The sequence below is a fragment of the Arachis ipaensis genome, chromosome B05 (genome assembly GCF_000816755.2).
Source record: "Arachis ipaensis cultivar K30076 chromosome B05, Araip1.1, whole genome shotgun sequence".
Classification (NCBI taxonomy): Eukaryota; Viridiplantae; Streptophyta; class Magnoliopsida; order Fabales; family Fabaceae; genus Arachis; species Arachis ipaensis.
In genome coordinates this window covers 16,487,958-16,507,643 of record NC_029789.2, presented here as the reverse complement: position 1 = coordinate 16,507,643, position 19,686 = coordinate 16,487,958, and the positions used below count along the sequence as shown (strand labels likewise).

At 30.1% G+C, this 19,686-nt stretch overlaps 1 protein-coding gene across 1 annotated transcript; it reads right to left on the bottom strand.

Moving 5' to 3' along the window:
• LOC110262759 lies at positions 7,707 to 8,950 on the bottom strand. Its single transcript, XM_021103471.1, has 6 exons — positions 8,857 to 8,950; positions 8,604 to 8,732; positions 8,379 to 8,513; positions 8,131 to 8,243; positions 7,967 to 8,060; positions 7,707 to 7,881 (listed from the first exon to the last, which is right to left on the bottom strand). The coding sequence occupies exons 2-6, from the start codon at positions 8,727 to 8,729 to the stop codon at positions 7,708 to 7,710; spliced, it is 642 nt and encodes a 213-aa protein (XP_020959130.1). The 5' UTR covers positions 8,730 to 8,732; positions 8,857 to 8,950; the 3' UTR covers position 7,707.

The window sequence follows — 19,686 nt, the reverse complement described above, 5'->3', positions numbered from 1 at the left end:
ATATCATAATGGTGTAATATAGACCCGATGCACCTATTATTATTCGCTCTACTTCTGTTTGTCTCGAGAATATGTAAAATTTCAAACCGACCTCATCCGAATTCAGAAACTTATCATCATAAGTCACCAAAAAAAAAAAGAAACTTATCATCATAGTGTAAAAACAGAGCTCATTGGTACAAAAAACGGTGACCCTCGTGAGACAAAGGTCAAACCGCCAAAGGCCACTCATTTTCCATTGCAATTTGACCTTATCGCTAAAGTTTTGTCTCCATTATTATCGGAATTAAATGAGTCATGTATTTAGTTAAGAGGATGGAATAATGCATGGATTAGGACCCCAAATGGCTTTCTCGCAAGGTCAACTAATTATTGATCTCATGGAACCAAGCCACAGTAGGCATGGTTATAATAATTTACTAGTATTTTTATTTGTTTATGTTATATTAAAAATAATATTTTTGATAAAGATATTATTAACCTTTTTTCAAACTAATGTTCAATAAGTTTAGACGTTGATCGATGTCAAATGTTAAAAATATTTCGATCAAATTTTTAAATACATATTAGAATTAACTTTGATTGAAGTCGGCTGTGTCAAAGAAGAGATTAGTAGGTTTTTCTAGAAAGCATTAAAAATCTTAAATCACCCTAAAAAATTTCAGAAAATCTTAGATAACCCTAAAAAATCTTAAAAAATTTTAGAAAATTTTAAAAATCTTAAAAAATTATAAAAAATTATATAAGACCTTAAAAATTCTTAAACAACTCTAGAAAATCTTAGATAACCTTAGGTTAGAGTTAAAATTAGGATTAGGACTTAAGAAGGATCAGGGACGGATCTATATATTGTGCAGTGGGGCAAGCGCCCCACTACAATTTAAAAATTTTTTGAGTAGTATATGATAATAATATTTATTTGTCCTCATTAAATTATTGAATTTAACCCCACAATAATTTTTTACTCAACTTTTTGTACTTAATAGTCAGTTTAAGAATTTCATATTAGATATTTATTAGAATAATCAATTCTCAATTTAAATAAGATTGGTGTTCTTTCTTAGAAATGAACTCAAAAGATATTATTTATTTTTTTTAAATTAATTTTAGTTTTTTCTGTAGTAACTACATTAATTGAAGGCACATATTATAAGATTACAAATTGAGAATATTTTTGTTGAAAATATAAAAAAATTTAAGTTTTTAATGTATTTATTTTACAGTTATCAAATGAAAAAATTTAAAATATTCTAATAATAAGTTTGTCATGTGTCTTTAAGACACATATTAGCTAAACTTAAATTATTATTATTATGTTATATATACTTTGCCCCTACTATCAAAACTTTTTGGATTCGTCACTAATTAGGATTATAGTTAGGGTTAGAGTTAGGGTTAGGGATTAAGGTTAAGATTAGGATTAGGGTTAGCATTAAGGTTAGAGTTAATTTTTTAACATGTAGTTACTCACATTTTAATACGGTTACTAATATCTTGAAACAGTTCAATATAATTTAATTTTATACAACATTTTTAATTTAATTTTTTAAAATCCAATTAGTACTAAAAACCAAAAAAGGTTGAGATATCGAGGTCAAAGTTTGATAAGTACTTCTCAAAAAATATAGTATTTATTGAAAGAAATTCATCAAAAAAAGAAATAAGGTTGATCAACAAATCTTATAAGAGAAGAGTTATAAGTAAAGATAATTAATGGCAGTTATTCATATTGTACAAAGAGCAGAAACAATTACATAAAATACACGTGAAAAATATATTTGAATTTGATTAGTTAAAAAATTCTATAAATAGATAAATAGATGAAGATGAAAAAGAAAAGATTTGAAATCTTTAAAAAAAAAACGCTCACATTCCACTCACACTTCTAACAACTTTCTGAATCAGTCCAGAATTTGTTTTCTTCAAAAGATTCCTTTCATGTTTTTATTTTTTATTTAAATTCTTTATAATTTTCTTTCTATACAATTTACTTGTAATTTGATTTCATTTTTTATTCAAATAATTTAAATTTTATTGTTCATCTTAAATTTCAACAAAATTTAATTCTTTTTTTAATAATAAAAAACATGAATTTTGATGCAAATAAAATTGATATTCACAAAAAAAATTATTCTCAAAATTTAAATATTGAACCAACTCAAATATTTTGTTTTGTCAAAAAACCTAAATTTTTGTTAACATTTTTTATTTACGAAAAATATGTAAAATAATTTTAAAATAAGGCGTTATTATTCCTATCCATGTCTTCCAATAAATTAAAAGATAAGTACGTAATTGGTGAGAGACAATTCAAATTGTATCCGTACTGAGTTTACTTTATTTTTTCTCATTAACTTTATTTGTTGTCACTATATAATCTAGAATCAGTCAAATTTGAGATGGACTATTGATGCGAGTAGTAATTAATATAAAATAATATGTGAAATGTGTCAAATAAAGCAAAGTACATGCAATTTAATAGCCCGATATATATAACAATGATATTTACTCTCTGAGAAAAGAAATATTCACAATTTCACATACACACCAGAAAATGACGTTTATGTAAATACAGTAGCCATTTTATCATCGTTAAATTAATAGCAATTTAAAAAAATAACAAATATTATTAATATATTAAAATCAGTTATTAAAATTAATTATTATATAATTTTTATATAGATATTTGATTCTTCACTTTATTACTCGGATTTTATTGTAAGTTCGTTATAAGTCATAACTCGATTTTATTTGTCTTTATTCTAAGTTTGTAACGGATAATTTTAATAACTATTATTCTGATTTAATGACAAACGGTTATAACATCAAATCTATACCTATAAAGGCACTAATTTCTATATCTCAAAAAAGACCACGTGATAAGTTGCACTAATTTCTATATCTCAAAAGAGACACTATGTGATAAGTTCTATTTCACGAAAAATCTGTAAAACAATTTTAAAATAAGGTGTTATTATTCCTGTCCACGTCTTTCAATAAATTAAAAGATAAGTACGTAATTGGTGAGAAGCAACTCAAATTATATCCGTACTAAATTTACTTTATTTTTTCTCATTAGCTTTGTTTGTTGTTACTTTACAATCTAAAATCGGTCAAATTTGAGATAGACTATTAATGCGAGTAGTAATTAAATAAAATAATATGTGAAAATGTCAAATAAAGCAAAGTACATGCAGTGTAATAGCTCGGTATATATAACAATGATATTTACTCTTTGCAAAAAGAAATATTCACAATTTCACATACACACGAAAAAATGACACTTATGTAAATACAGTAGCCATTTTATCATCGTTAAATTAATAGCAATTTAAAAAAATAGCAAATATTATTAATATATTAAAATCAGTTATTAAAATTAATTATTATATAATTTTTATATAGATATTTGATTCTTCACTTTATAACTCGATTTTTATTGTGAGTTATAAGTCATAACTAGATTTTATTTGTCTTTATTCTAAGTTTGTAAAGGATAATTTTAATAACTAATATTCTGACTTAATGACAAACGGTCATAACATCAAATCTATACCTATAAAGGCACTAATTTATATATCTCAAAAGAGACCAGGTGATAAGTTGCACTAATTTCTATACCTCAAAAGAGACTATGTGATAAGTACTATTTCACGAAAAATCCGTAAAACAATTTTAAAATAAGGTATTATTATTCCTGTCCACGTCCTTCAATAAATTAAAAGATAAGTACGTAATTTGAGAGAGGCAACTCAAATTGTATCCGTACTGAATTTACTTTATTTTTTTTCATTAGCTTTGTTTGTTGTTACTTTACAATCTAAAATCGGTCAAATTTGAGATGGACTATTGATGCGAGTAGTAATTAATATAAAATAATATGTGAAAATGTCAAATAAAGCAAAGTACATGCAGTATAATAGTTCGGTATATATAACAATGATATTTACTCTTTGGAAAAAGAAATATTCACAATTTCATATACACACGAGAAAATGACACTTATGTAAATACAGTAGTCATTTTATCATCGTTAAATTAGTAGCAATTTAAAAAAATAATAAATATTATTAATATATTGAAATCAGTTATTAAAATTAATTGTTATATAATTTTTATATAGATATTTGATTCTTCACTTTACGGAAAAGCTCTGCATACAAGCCATGCTTTATAAGTTCATTAAACAATAAAACCAAAATACGCGCTACTCCACATACGTTGATTACACGCGCTATATAAGATCCCGCGTATATCTAACTACCAAATTTAAAATATTTGTTTCATTCTTCGTTTTCGTTATTTTGAGATTTGGTTGTTCTTCTTCTCGCGCGTCTTCCCTCCTTCTTCTCCATCGTTCCTTTCCTCTCATTTTCTCACTGGTATGTTCTTCGTTTACGTTACCTTTTTCTCTCTCTGCAACTCGAGCTTCGTTTTCTATTTTGATTTGTTGTTTTCTGAAATCAAAGTTTGAACTCGTTTTGAAGATAATGGATCGTTCAACCTCAGATTGTCAGCTGAATCCAGGCGAAGTGGATTATGATTTTGAATCTAACGAAGTCCCTGAGGTTTGATTTACATAGGATTAGTATGAATTTTCTTTCAGTAATTTGTATAGCATTGTGTAGTTGAAAAATTGCTGAACATTGACTGTGAAACTAACACGTTAACATGAATCTATCGATTCAATGTATTAGTTGTGATTAATTATCTGGAATTTGTAGCAGACGCTCGGGTGTAGATCAATTCCATTTTGGGTGTATTTTTGCTAGAAGTGTGGGTGTATTTACACTTTACTGGTTTTTTGTTATTTTAATTGGGTTGTTGTTGTTCAGGTGTATTATATCAGACATGATTGGGTGTGTTTTTAGTTGTTGACATGGTGTATTCTGCAGCCTATGTATTTACAGTTTATGGCTTTAAAGGTCATTCTGTAGTTGAGTTGTTGCGGTTCAGGTGTATCATATTAGGCATGATTGGGTGTATTTGAATCATATCTATGGGTGTATTCACAATTCTGACACGGTGTATTGTGCAGCCTCTCTCGGTTGTTGATGACGAGCTTGTTCCGAAGGTTGGAATGACCTTTAGCACCTTTGAAGATGTTGGAAAATTTTACAGGAACTACACCAAGGCTGCAGGTTTCTCTACAAGAGTTCGGTGCACAAATAGGAAGGGAAACGAGATTAAGAATCAACTGATTACATGTAGCAGAGAGGGAAAATGGAAATCTAAAATATCTCCGACCGAGACGACCAATCCGACAGCAGGTTTAAACTGTCCAGCAAGAATTTATATACACACATTGAAGGATGTCGGTGCTTGGATCATTTCAAAGGTTGTGCTGGATCATTCACACCCCTGCTGTCCAAGTAAAGCAGAGATGCTCAAACAGCACAGGAAACTAAGCATGTCCATTCGTCGTACGATAGAGAATAACGAGGAGGCCGGTATCAGACCAAGCAAAACCTACCAATTATTTGTTGCGGCTGCCGGGGGTCACTGTGAGTTAAATTTTATCGAAAAGGACGTGAGGAATTACATTACCAGGGAAGTGCGGAATGTTTCCGAACAAGAAGATGCAAAGGAATTCGGGAAATATTTGTTTAGAATGAAAGAGAAGAATCCGAATTTCTTTTTTGAGCTCAAACTCGAGGAGGATCAATCGATTAAGCTGGCTTTTTGGGCTGATGCAAGAAGCAGAGCTGCCTTTGAGTATTTCGGAGACGTCATTTCATTCGACACCACCTACAATACAAACAGGTAACTAACTGCCCCTCTTTATGATGCTAAATTAATTTATTTTTACGAATCCGCAGCAGAGGTGTATATTGGTTGTTTCATTGGGTGTATACGAAGCATTTGTTGGGGGTGTATTTAATGATTTTGCATTCTAGACTATGGTAATTTGTTTCAGGTATAATTTGGTCTGTGGTTCTTTTGTCGGGGTGAATCACCACGGTCAGTCAACACTTCTCGGATGCTCTTTGATGAAGAACGAAAAAATTGAATCATTCAAATGGTTATTTCAATGCTGGCTTCGTTGCATGGGAGGAAACGCTCCGAAAGGGTTTCTAACCGATCAGTGCGCATCAATGAAAAGGGCTTTAGAGGCCTGTATGCCAACAACAGTTCACCGTTGGTGTATTTGGCACATCATGAAGAAGATTCCAAGCAAATTAAACGGGTACAAGGGACATGCCGATATTGAACAAGAAATGAGCCAAGTTGTTTGGAACTCTCATAGCAAAGACTCATTCGATAGGAATTGGAACGATTTTCTGCTGAATTTTGGTCTTGCGGACAACAAGTGGCTTTCAGGTAATGTCTTTTTAAAATCTGCAGCAGAGGTGTAAATTGCATGTTCCCTCGGGTGTATTTACAGTTTGTGTTTGGGTGTATTATGCAGATCTGTACGAACACCGTCACATTTGGGTTCCTATCTATCTGGATCACCACTTCTGGGTAGGGATGAGAAGCACACAAAGGAGCGAAAGCATGCATTCATTTTTTAACAAGTATATCACCCGGAACAGCTCGCTTATTCAGTTCGTCAAACAATACGATAATTGCCTCCGAGGCGAGAGGGATACTGTGCCGTCACGCACTAAGCGTGTTAAGCTTCGAACAAGTAAGCCAAGTGTCCCCTAGATATATACTGGAACGATGGAGCAAGAAGGTAAAGAGGCGACGCACACACATCAAGAGCAGCCACGACGAGCCACTGATGGAGCCAAGAAGCAAGAGGTTCGACCAATTGGTTTTTCGTTCGCAAAATATTTGCGAATTTGCATCCGAATCGGAGGAGCTGACTGCAATTCTGCACCCTGCGTACGATAACGTCATGGCCGAGATGGAATCATTAAAAGCCAAAAGGAAGGGGACGTCTTCTTTATCCCACGAAGACGCTAACTTGGAATTCGTTAACGAGCTTCAAAGCCCGCCAAGGATTCGAACAAGAGGACGTCCAAAAAATAGGCTAGGTTCAAAGTTGGACAAACAGATTTTAAATGCCACAAAGAAGAAGAAGACGAAAGTTTTAAGCGAGGTAAAAGTAATGTTCTTTAAATTTGTGGCGATTGAGTTTATTTTTCTCGTTAATAGTTTAGCTAATGTGTGAGTGTTATATTCAGATAAACCTGTTTGATGCTGCATCAGTGGTGCATTCAAATTCCAGCCAATATCAAGGACACGTTATGAATTATCAGTTCAGGGTACCAGCAGCAGGGGATAACTCTTTGGGTGTATAGTTTTAGAGAATATGGGTGTAAAAGCACTGTTCTTTTGGGTGTATTTTTGTTCATTGACAATTTACATATAGATACATATATAGATACATATAGAACAAAAGCTGTAAAAATTCGCAGGTTATGGGTGTATATTTGATTTGATGTTTTTCTTCATATTTTAGTACTTGTAATTCATACATTTTGAATACAGCACAGACAGTTTGGGTGTATATTTTATGCAATCTTGGGTGTATTATTAGACCTGCGTTGGGTGTAACAGTTTATAATTTGCGTTTATATATGTCTTGATTTTTTCCTTCATATTTTACCACCTGTAATACAGCTTTTGAATACAGCAAAGACAGTTTAACAGCACAGATAGTTTAACTATGGAAAAAAATATACATGGAATAGAAGTTGTTGATAAATGACAAATATTTACATCATTTGTTCAATTTACAAACTACCCACAGTTGGATTACACAGTTTCTATATCAGCAGAATTTATCTGACAAAACAGACTCAATAATACAGAGGATGGCTTCGACAGCCTTATAGAACTACTCTCTCTAATTGCCCGATCTCTCTGTTTATTCATCTCACTGAATAGTATCCGGGAAGCATACTCCACTCTATAGTGGTCCACCTCCTCCTACAATTAAAAAGTATATTTTGTTTAATCAGCAACATTAATTCAGTAAAGTAATACAGAGTTATATAGTTCTAAAGACAGTTACCTGTTTCCAATTATCCCATTTATACTTCCCCTTTTTAATGTTTTCCGGCTCAATTAACTCAAGCCACTTCATAACGTAGATAGTGCAGTCATAGCTGAAAATGAAGAAAATAGATTACAAATCTCATTTAGGAAAGTTTAATGTTCAGAGTCACAAATTTATACCTTGTTTTTTGGCCTGATATTTTAACATATGATGCTTTAATTTCCTTCTCCTTCTCGTCTTTCTGCAGAGGTTCCCCGCCGGCATATGCTCTCAATCTTGAAAATACATATCCCTTAAATACCAAAACAAATCAGTAATACACCCGAATGAATGCACAAGATACACCCAACTGAATGGACAACATACACCCAACACAACTAACGAAATAGACTTATCTATTAAAGTAAAGAAGACAGAGGCAACTTACAGTGAATTTATTAATCTGCTTTCTCTCTTCGCTTGGAGCTTTTTTGTGTAGCGGGTCAAGTATATGACATTTCCGCTTTGTTGTATTTATCAGCCATAACCACCAATGCCCCGAGTGGCAAACAGGTGCAAAAATCTGAAGGATTGCCACATTTCAACAGTGTGTTATTTTATTTGGCATATAAGTAAATAAGCATACTAACAAATTTAGCAAACAAAAACTTACATATGGATGCGAAGTTAATTTTTTTCTATCTATGAAGGGAATAAAACTCGGGTAGTCTTCCACCCTGAATTCCTTATTCGTTTTCGATGATATGAATTCCCCCTCTGGGTGATCCGAAAGTGCCATGCTCTGCAAGAATTGCGAAACAAGAAATGAAATACTGAAAATACACGACTTACACCCAATCGAACGTAAAAAATATACCCAATTCAATACAGAAAATACACCCAAAGTTCGTAGAAGTAACACTTACCACAATATCAGGGGGGAGACAGTATATTTGTTCTTGAAACCTCTTTTCATTTTTCTGGTTGAGGATGAGGCAGATGGTAGATACAATTAGGGGTGTTCAAATCCAAACCGATCCAATTTAAACCGCTCATCCAATCCAATCCAAACCGAAAACCGATTAAAACCGCACTAATTCGGATTTGATTGGATCTTATTTTTTGCAAACCGCTGGATCGGATCGAATTTCGGATCTACTTTTCACAACCGATCCAATCCAATCCAAACCACACAATGTGTTATAATATTATTATTTTATTATTATGTTTACAATTATACTTATAACATATTCAATTTGTTATACATTTTTATATTTTTCATGTATTATTATTATTATTTACGTTTCTTTAGTCCCTTCAATCTGTAGCATAGGGGTTGGTTCAAAATCTGTCTCAGTGGTTGTTTGGGATGCCGGCACAAAAACTTGAATTGGGACTCTAAACAAGAAGAAAAATGAAAGGTTAACAACGCCTTTGAAAATAATAAGGTTATAAGGTTGAAATATTCTTGGAAAACTCACATTGCAAGCGCATCCGACGGTGTCTGTTCCCTCACAACCATCATATTCGAATCAGCGGGACTCAACCTAAAATACACCCAAAGAAAGTAAAAAAATACACCCGAACAATTCAAAAAGAGGACAGGCTTTGTTTTTTGAGAACTTACATACTTGCAGTTTTTGCTTTTTTTTCCTGCCTTTTTTTTTTCTTGAATAAAATAATAAAGGGCTTTTTTTTCTAAAAAAAATATATATAGAATTAGAAGTAGAAGTTAATAGAAGAACAAAAGTAACGGTTATTTGAAAGAGAAATTACATGCTCTCTGATGGCTGGTTTACACTACTCTGTTCTGTGCGTCCTTGAGAGGAAGGATCATCACTTCCCAAGTTCACAGCCCGTATTCTAAAACAGATTTCATGTTATTCAGACAAAATAAGATACAGGTATAAAATACACTCAAATGAATGCACAAGATACAACCAACCGAATGGACAATATACACCCAACACAACAAACGAAATATCCCAACTTAATAAACAACATACACCCAACTTGATCAACACAATACACCCAAATGGTTCCACAAAATACACCCAAATCATGATAACAAGATTTTATTAAATAAAGCTTCTTACGTTTCAGAGGACACATAGCGACCTTCTGTCGATCGCAGGTCAGCTTGGTTCTCTCTGCGAAACAAGAAACAATTATTAGCAAACAAAACAGGCGATATTTTGTTTATCGTCGTTGGCAAAAGGAACGCCATCTGTATATAGAGGATGAATATCCTCTTGAACATCAGGCGTTCCTCTTCGTTGCCAACGCCGATTTCCATCATTTCATCGGTAAGACTTTTGAGGGTCTTACCCTGGAATCTTCTAAAAATTATTTTATCATCATCAGAAAGTTTCTTATACTCAACTTTCTCAGGAAATAGATCTCCTACAAAAAGGAAAACAACAAAGTATCCAAGTCGGTTCAAATACACCCAAGCATCAACTTAAATACACCCAAGCAACAACTTAATATACACCTATAATTTTAAGCTAGTTACCTGTTGCATTGATGCCAAGCGCATGACTTATTGTTTTTGGTGTTATTTGGAAAGAACCATATCCTGTTTTCAGTCTGTTCTCCCCAAGTTTGAAGTTGTTTGCTAGCTCCCTTAACAGTTGGTGATCCACCCTCAGTGGTGGGATGTGCATCAACCCACCGAATCCGAGATCCCTCACAATCGCCTTCTTCTCCTCACTCATGTTTCTGAACTTATCACTTAGGAGATGTGTGACACACTTAAGGTCTTTTGTTTGGTTTCTTGCTGCCATTTTCTCTGAAAAGAAAAATATACCCAAAGATATCAGTAAGATACACCCATATATATGAGTCAGATACACCCATTAATAACAGTAAGATACACCCATTGATAACAGTAAGATATACCCATATGTATGAATCAGATACACCCAAAGATATCAGTAAGATACCCCCATTGATAACAGTGAGATACACCCATAGATATGATTTAGATACATCCATATATATATCAGTCAGATATCACTCAAACATGCTTCAATATCAAGCCACATTACAAGGTCAAGCAGTATACACCCCCCAATTTACGGAATAAACCCCCAAAAATCAGTTACCAGAAGATCTAGAACAACAAGAATAACAGGAGAACTTAGAACAACAACGTAGAAGAACAGTGTAACAAAGAAGCAAGAATAACAGTAAACCCTAGAACAACGACGTAGAAGAAAAGTAAAACGTAGTTTGTAATCTGGAAAATATACAGAAATCTTAATGAACTTACGTTGAGTATTGTTGCTTTGTTTTCTCTTCAGATTCTTCATGGAGAGTTTGATGGTGTTTTGATAGAGGTTTCGAACAACGACTTGTATATTTTGAACTTTGATTTTTGCTCGAAAATGGAAGGGTTTCCTTGTTTTCGAAACGCTTTGAGAAGTGGAAGAAGTGGAAGAGTCTGCCATACGTAACCGTTTGAGTGTTGAGCGCGTGAATGTGACGCTCCATGTTATCTCTCTTCATGCGCGTGAGTTGTATTTGGGCTGGGCCAACTTGTAAGCTTGTAAGCTTGTATGTGTAGCAGGCCCGTTCACTTTATAACTTGGTTTTTATTGTGAGTTATAAGTCATAACTAGATTTTATTTGTCTTTATTTTAAGTTTGTAACGGATAATTTTAATAATTATTATTCTGACTTAATGACAAACGGTTATAACATCAAATCTATACCTATAAAGGCACTAATTTCTATATCTCAAAAAAGATCACGTGATAAGTTGCACTAATTTCTATATCTCAAAAGAGACTACCTGATAAGTTTTATTTCACAAAAAATCTGTAAAACAATTTTAAAATAAGGTGTTATTATTCTTGTCCACGTCTTTCAATAAATTAAAAGATAAGTACGTAATTGGTGAGAGGCAACTCAAATTATATCCGTACTAAATTTACTTTATTTTTTTCTCATTAGCTTTGTTTATTGTTATTTTACAATCTAAAATCGGTCAAATTTGAGATGGACTATTGATGCGAGTAGTAATTAATATAAAATAATATGTGAAAATGTCAAATAAAGCAAAGTACATGCAGTGTAATAACTCGGTATATATAACAATGATATTTACTCTTTGAAAAAAGAAATATTCACAATTTCACATACACATGAAAAAATGACACTTATGTAAATACAGTAGCCATTTTATTATCGTTAAATTAATAGCAATTTAAAAAAATAACAAATATTATTAATATATTAAAATCAGTTATTAAAATTAATTATTATATAATTTTTATATAGATATTTGATTCTTCACTTTATAACTCAGTTTTTATTGTGAGTTATAAGTCATAATTCGATTTTATTTGTCTTTATTCTAAGTTTGTAACGAATAATTTTAATAACTAATATTCTGATTTAATGACAAACGATCATAACATCAAATCTATATCTATAAAGACACTAATTTATATATCTCAAAAGAGACCACGTGATAAGTTGCACTAAATTCTATATTTTAAAAGAGACTGCGTGATAAGTTCTATTTCACGAAAAATCTGTAAAACAATTTTATAATAAGATGTTATTATTCCTGTCCACGTCTTCCAATAAATTAAAAGATAAGTACATAATCGGTGAGAGGCAACTCAAATTATATCCGTACGGAGTTTACTTTATTTTTTTCTCATTAGCTTTGTTTGTTGTTACTTTACAATCTAGAATCGGTCAAATTTGAGATGGACTATTGATGCGAGTAGTAATTAATATAAAATAATATGTAAAAATGTCAAATAAAGCAAAATACATGCAGTTTAAAAGTCCGGTATATATAACAATGATATTTACTCTCTGAAAAAAGAAATATTCACAATTTCACATACACACACGAGAAAATGATGCTTATGTAAATACAGTAGCCATTTTATCACCATTAAATTAATAGCAATTTAAAAAACATAACAAATATTATTAATATATTAAAATCAGTTATTAAAATTAATTATTATATAATTTTTATATAGATATTTGATTCTTCACTTTATAACTCGATTTTTATTGAGAGTTATAAGTCATAACTCAATTTTATTTGTCTTTATTTTAAGTTTGTAACGGATAATTTTAATAATTATTATTCTGAATTTGTCATAACATCAAATCTATACCTATAAAGGCAGTAATTTCTATATCTCAAAAGAGACCACGTGATAAGTTGCACTAATTTCTATATCTCAAAAGAAACTACGGGATAAGTTCGATAAGTTCTATTACATGTTTAACTATCTGTAATAATAGAATTCTTATACCTCTTAAACACTTACTGACTTGAGCGTTGAAATGTCTTTTACAGGTAGCCACCTATTGTGTTTTTCGACGTCCAAGTTATTTTCACTCCATTAAAGAAAAGGCGTATTATAACAGTGCAAGAGACGAGTTATACCTCGGAAGTTAATCCGCACAAGAACAATTAGCGCCGTCTGTAAGGACGAGTAAAATGATTTCTACTCCCCTCAAGTTCATAAAACTTGATTTACATTCAAATTTTTGAACCAATCTCAACAATCTTGTTTAAGATTTTATTTAATACATTTTATCAAATTTTAATCTATCGTAACTTTTTATAAAGTATGATTTTATACATTTGAATTGCTTTACTTTTATGTATCATAATATTTCACATCTCACAATCGATCAACGAACCAATCCGAGAAGAAACTTGGCTTTCAACTGATCCGAGAAGAAACTCGACTTTCAACCAATCCGAGAACAAACTCAGCTTTCAACCAATCCGAAAACAAATTCGGCTTTCAATCAATTCGAGAAGAAACTCGACTTTCAACCAATTCGAGAACAAACTCAACTTTTAACCAATCCAAAAACAAATTCGACTTTCAATCAATCTAAGAAAAAATAACTCAATTTTCAATCAATCTGAGTACAGACTCGCTTATCAATTTTGCAATTTTTTTTAAAGTTTTCTACTTACACAAGTAAAATTATATATTTATATTTTAAATAATTCTTACAAATAGTATTTTTTTTCTCCCTCTATTTTTGTCTATTTTTTTGCAAGACAATATTCATCGTTTTCTATTTCTATTACTAAAGATAATTGATTCTTGTGTTTTTATTTTTTTTAAAAAAATGAGAAAGAGACGTCCTATATTAAAATACAAAGTTATTTGTTTGCAATAATGACATATAATAACTATGTCAATTGAATTTTTATTTTATCATGTATTATATTCTTATTGTTTGATATTTTTATTTATACAATTAAATGAAAGTAATGATGAGTTCAAATCTTAAAATTAGATTCTATCAAAAATCAATTGTATATAACTATTATACTATTCACTTTATGCTATTAAATTTTATGTTACCATTTGTTTAATGCAGAAAGTTAAGTAAAAATAAAATAGTTACAAATATGCAAATTTGTTACTTTTGCACAAAAAATATACCTCATATCTAAACAAAATTTATTATATTATTAAATAATTAATTATTTTATTATTTTATTAACAAGTTAATGCAGATTCTACGAAACAAAGTTATAATATTAACAAATAAAATTAAGTAATTCACATTTGGTATGTATGACATTCATATGTTGTCTTTTTCTCTACAATTATCAAATTTTAAGGTATATTTTTCTACTTTAAACTTTCTTGTACTTTTACAATATATATTATTCAATTTATGTTGCGATTTATATATATTTATTTTTTCAATTTATCTTATTCATGTCATATGATCTTCATTATAAATTGTAAATATTCAATAACTAATTGCTTTAAGCGAGAAATTCATCAATAAGTTGTTGTGGATCGAAAAAATTTTCAAAATAATTGATCATTATATCCTCAGATCATATCAATCGATTCCATCAACGGATACAATCAAATGCTATATCCATGCCAGAAAAATTGTTTTCAAGTGAAAAAGCATCCCCCACATAATTGTTTTCATCGAATAACTTTTATCACTAAATTATATCATTATTTAGTAATTTTTTACAAATTTATTATATTAATTTTTAATATCATATTTAATTCAATAATGTGATATATAACTTGATTAATGTCAAGATAAATTACAATTTTTATCTTTTTCACATTACTTTCTATTGAAAATTTATAGAATTTATTTCAATATTGAAAGCTTATAAAATTTTTAATATTTTCTAGAATCAAATGCATATATACACTATTCATGCATAGTCTTATATCTCTATCTTTTTCTATATTATTGTCACATAAAGTTATTATCCAAACTCTCTTGAAGCTAAAGCGAACAATGCTCTTTTCCAAAAATTTAACAAAATCATATGCTCAAACTATGATCAACAAAATCTCATTTATTTAGGTGATATCAAACTAAAACAACAATTTATTATATATTCTCAAAAAGTATAATTCTCGTGCTCTATTTTACAAGATTTTTATAATTATGCAAAACTATAACTTTTCTTTTGACTTTAACTTTATGCAAAACTATAAAGTTCTTGCATTTGATTCATAATATCACCAAATAATTTCACATAATAGAACATTATAATGATTTTAAATTTTTTGTTCCACTAGTTTGTTTGCTTTATTTTTGTTCTTAGTGCAAAAGAACGATATCACTATTGTTCGTTGTTATATTATTTTATTATTACCCAACTGAGTTTTCATAGATCAAATCGTCATCGTCATTATTAAGTGCCTTCAATTGAGTCTTATTTGTCCAAATCTACAAAATAAAGGGTCAACCGTTTTAAATTTATCTTTAATATTTTGCATTACTATTTAATTTTATGTTTATGAAAATAAATTCAAACAATATATAGATCAAGATTTGAGATCATCCTCTACTAATATCATAATCGCTTAAAGCCAAAATTACTATTTATTACTCTAAATTTAATCAGGTATCAAACATGAGACAAGGATAAATTCCAAGAAAACTGACATTCATGGCCAAGGGATCAATCTTAACCTTATTTTTATTTCTATTCTAGAATATCTATCCATTTGCTTCTTTTGTAGTATTTAGTTTGCTCTTTACTTCAAGAGTGATGATTAAATGACTAAAATTTTTTCTTGAATTTGAAAAGACAGACAACTATAGATTCATTTAAAGAATGAAATAGCTCAAAAGCAATTATACTAATTCTATGATTATTATTTATTCTGGTAATTCCTTGTTTAATCGTTACAGGTAATGAAAGACAAATGATCTTAATAGAACAAACTACCAAGTCATTCATATCTTGATAATGAAAAGCAAATGACCTCGATAGAACAAATTATCAAGTCATTTATACCTCGGTATAACTATGTCTAATTTAGTTTGTTTATATAAATCTTTTATCAAATTTTAATACATCATAACTTTTTATGCACTTTATACATTCCAATTGCTTCACTTTTACATATCATAACATTTTACATATCATTGTCAATCAATAATTCAATCAATTCGAGAAAAGACTTGGCTTTCAATCAATCCAAGATGACTCAATTTTCAACCAATTCGAAAACAAACTTGACTTTCAATCAATCTAAGAACACTCAATTTTCAATCAATCCGAGAACAAACTCGGATTTTAACCAATTCAAAACAAATTCGGCTTTCAATCAATCTGAGAAAAGACTCAATTTTCAATCAATCCGAGAACAAATTCGGCTTTCAATCAATCCAAGAACAAACTCGACTTTCAATCTATCTAAGAACACTCGATTTTCAATTAATCTGAGAACAAACTCGACTTTGAATCAATCCAAGAACAAATTCAGCTTTTAATCAATCCGAAAACAAACTCGACTTTCAATCAATCCAAGAACACTCGATTTTCAATCAATCCGACAACAAATTCAGCTTTCAATTAATCCAAAAATAAACACGGCTTTTAAACAATCTAAAACAAATTTGGCTTTCAATCAATCTAAGAAAATAATCGATTTTCAATCAATTTGAGTACAAACTCAGCTATCAATGCATTTGAGAACAAATTCGATTATCAATCAATCCAACAACAAGCTTGGCTACGTTATCAAACACATTCGGCTATATTGTCTAAACAAGGACAAACTCTCTCTCTCTCAATTACTATTTATACATATTACATCTTAACACCAAACTCAAGTAAAAAAGACTGATCTTCAACTATATATGCTCTATCCATAATTTTTTTTATGCATTTTCTATCATCCATGAGACCATCACTAACTATTTCTTTTTTTCTTACTATATCAATTCCTAGAACTTACTATTCATGGCAAAACTTCTATTTGAGAGGAATAGGAGCAAAAATCAATAAATAAGTAGCTTGTAACCACTATATTTCAATGTGTTTTTATTTAATTAATATTATTCTATTTCTCTGTCATAGCATTTGAAATTACATACTAAGAAAGCAAGGTGTTGGATTCTAACGCTTGCATTTATTAAATATTGAATCTTATTATGACAACTTCATAAATTTACATGTAGAATTTTTAGCATTAAAGTCATGAATTCAAATTCAAATTCGCCAATACAAGATGACTCTAGCCCTCAAAGTAATTCTTTAGAATTTCTTAATTCAAAATATCACTACTTGGCATATGAGTAATTAGTTCATTTATTTTATTCTACAATTTATATATATTTATTATGGTATTCATATAATTTATTTCACAACATCTATTTTTGATTAAGCCAATACTTATAAATCAAAGATGAGCGAAAAATAATCATCGGTCTCTTATTATAAATTGACGAAGTATTTATCTCACAGTTAATTAACTTGAGCAGATAAAATTTATTGTAGAATTATTTATTTTTTGAATAAGTGCTGACATAATAACCCGACTAACCTTGGGGACTCACCATATCATTATTCACTTATCTTTTAATCGAGTTATAACTCATTTTATTTTCTAAGTTTAACCTGGATCATATGATCGGCAGATAAAGCTTGGGGCTGTGATCCGTTACCTTATAGCTTGGTCTTTATTGTATATTATGAGTCATAACTTGACTTTATTGCCTTCATTCTAAGTTTGTAACGGACGATCTTAATAACCATTATTCTGAATTAATGACAAACGGTCATAACATCAAACTCTATTAATCAACTCTATGCCTATAAAGGCACCAATTTCTATATCTCAAGAAGACCACATGATAGACTTCATGTTTAACATTCTATAATCCTATACCTCTTAAACACTTATTGATTTGAGCGTCGAAGTGTCTTTTGCAAGTACCCACTCACTATGTTATTCGACGTCTGAGTTATTTTCACTCCATTAAAGAAAAGGCGTATTACAACAGCGCAAGAAACGAGCTATACCTTGAAAGTTTATCCACACAAAAACAATATTGTTCTAAAATATTTTTATAAGCCCAAAACTAAGAACCGAGTTCAAGAGTATAAGAAATTCTAAAGAATCAGTTTGATGATTAAGTATTCTCTCGGATTCCAAAACATATATTACAAAGAGGACATTAACTTCTCATAACTCATTCTAATGTCTAATAACTCAATTTTATGAGATTAATTGTTACATTATAACCATCATTTTACTATTAAAGGAGAATGTTATAACAATAATTATATATAGACCTAAAAACATCATATGAAAAGAGACAACAAAAAAGTATCAAATAATTCATGAGAATAAGAATTCATTCTCCTAGATCAATTTAACCTAAAGAACAATTCATAATCTTTAAGGTAGCGTTTGTTTTGAGGTACTGGGATGGAGACTGGAAGACTGGAACTCAATCATGTTTGTTGGCATAGATACTCGTACTAAAATTTCAATCTTTATCCCCAAAATTTCAGTATTTCATTACTTTCAAAAAGTGGGGACACAGGAGACTGAATTTTTTGGAGATAGAGACTAAAATTTTAATAACATTTTATACCTAAAATATCTTCATTTCATATAATGAATTCTAATTTTACCCTTTGTGCAAATTAAATTAGAGTTTTATTCTTATTTTAATCTCTGTCTCCCATTTTACACCAAACACAATACTGAGATTTATTTCAATATCTATCTCTTAGTCTCTGTTTCTCAATCTCAGTCTTTCAGTCTCTGTGTCTCTTCCAAATGCTACCTAAATAACATAAGAAGAGGAACTCATAACATTACAACCTCACAATATATGCATTACTCTAAATATGTACACTAAGATATAATCTCTAACTTAGTTCTTCTTACGACTCATGCTAACTTAAGTGTCAGAGTCTTTGCAGAAACACCCCACCATTGGAAATGACGAGTTCGGAGAATTAGCAACTCGGAATAGGAGGATGTTGGTAACATCGTGTCTCCAACTTACTCTCTACAATTTTATTCAGGTAATTCGTAAACTCGAAAAATCAAAAAACCCTTCTGAAGAGATATATATAGTTTAATTTATTTGTATATGTATTATATTTTATGATTTATTTTATATTAATAATTAATTTTAATATATATCTAATCTGATAAAAAAATAAAGTATGACGTTATCACTTTATTGTAATTAATTGAATGAATAATTCGATCGTAAACTAATTATTCGACTGTTGTAATTCGGTAGTTGTAAAATAATTTATCTCACTTGATAAGTAATGTATAATTTTTTTTTTCCAAATTTAAAGAAGGTAGTCTTTTAAATCTCATTCATCTTAAATATTATATTTAAATCTATTCGTATTAACTTGAGTGCAACGATGTAAGATTGTCTTTTTTAAGTACTCATAAATTTAGGTACAGAACCTGATGTAGATAAAAAGGGTCAATGGTCTT

What these genes read in the sequence shown, in the direction of transcription:
- LOC110262759 (XM_021103471.1), bottom strand. Translation starts at nt 8,729, where the DNA reads ATGGCACTTTCGGATCACCCAGAGGGGGAATTCATATCATCGAAAACG. An exon ending in AATTAACTTCGCATCCATAT is followed by an intron (nt 8,514 to 8,603) that starts GTAAGTTTTTGT and finishes GCAATCCTTCAG; the next exon opens with ATTTTTGCACCTGTTTGCCA. An exon ending in AATGGGATAATTGGAAACAG is followed by an intron (nt 7,882 to 7,966) that starts GTAACTGTCTTT and finishes TTTTAATTGTAG; the next exon opens with GAGGAGGTGGACCACTATAG.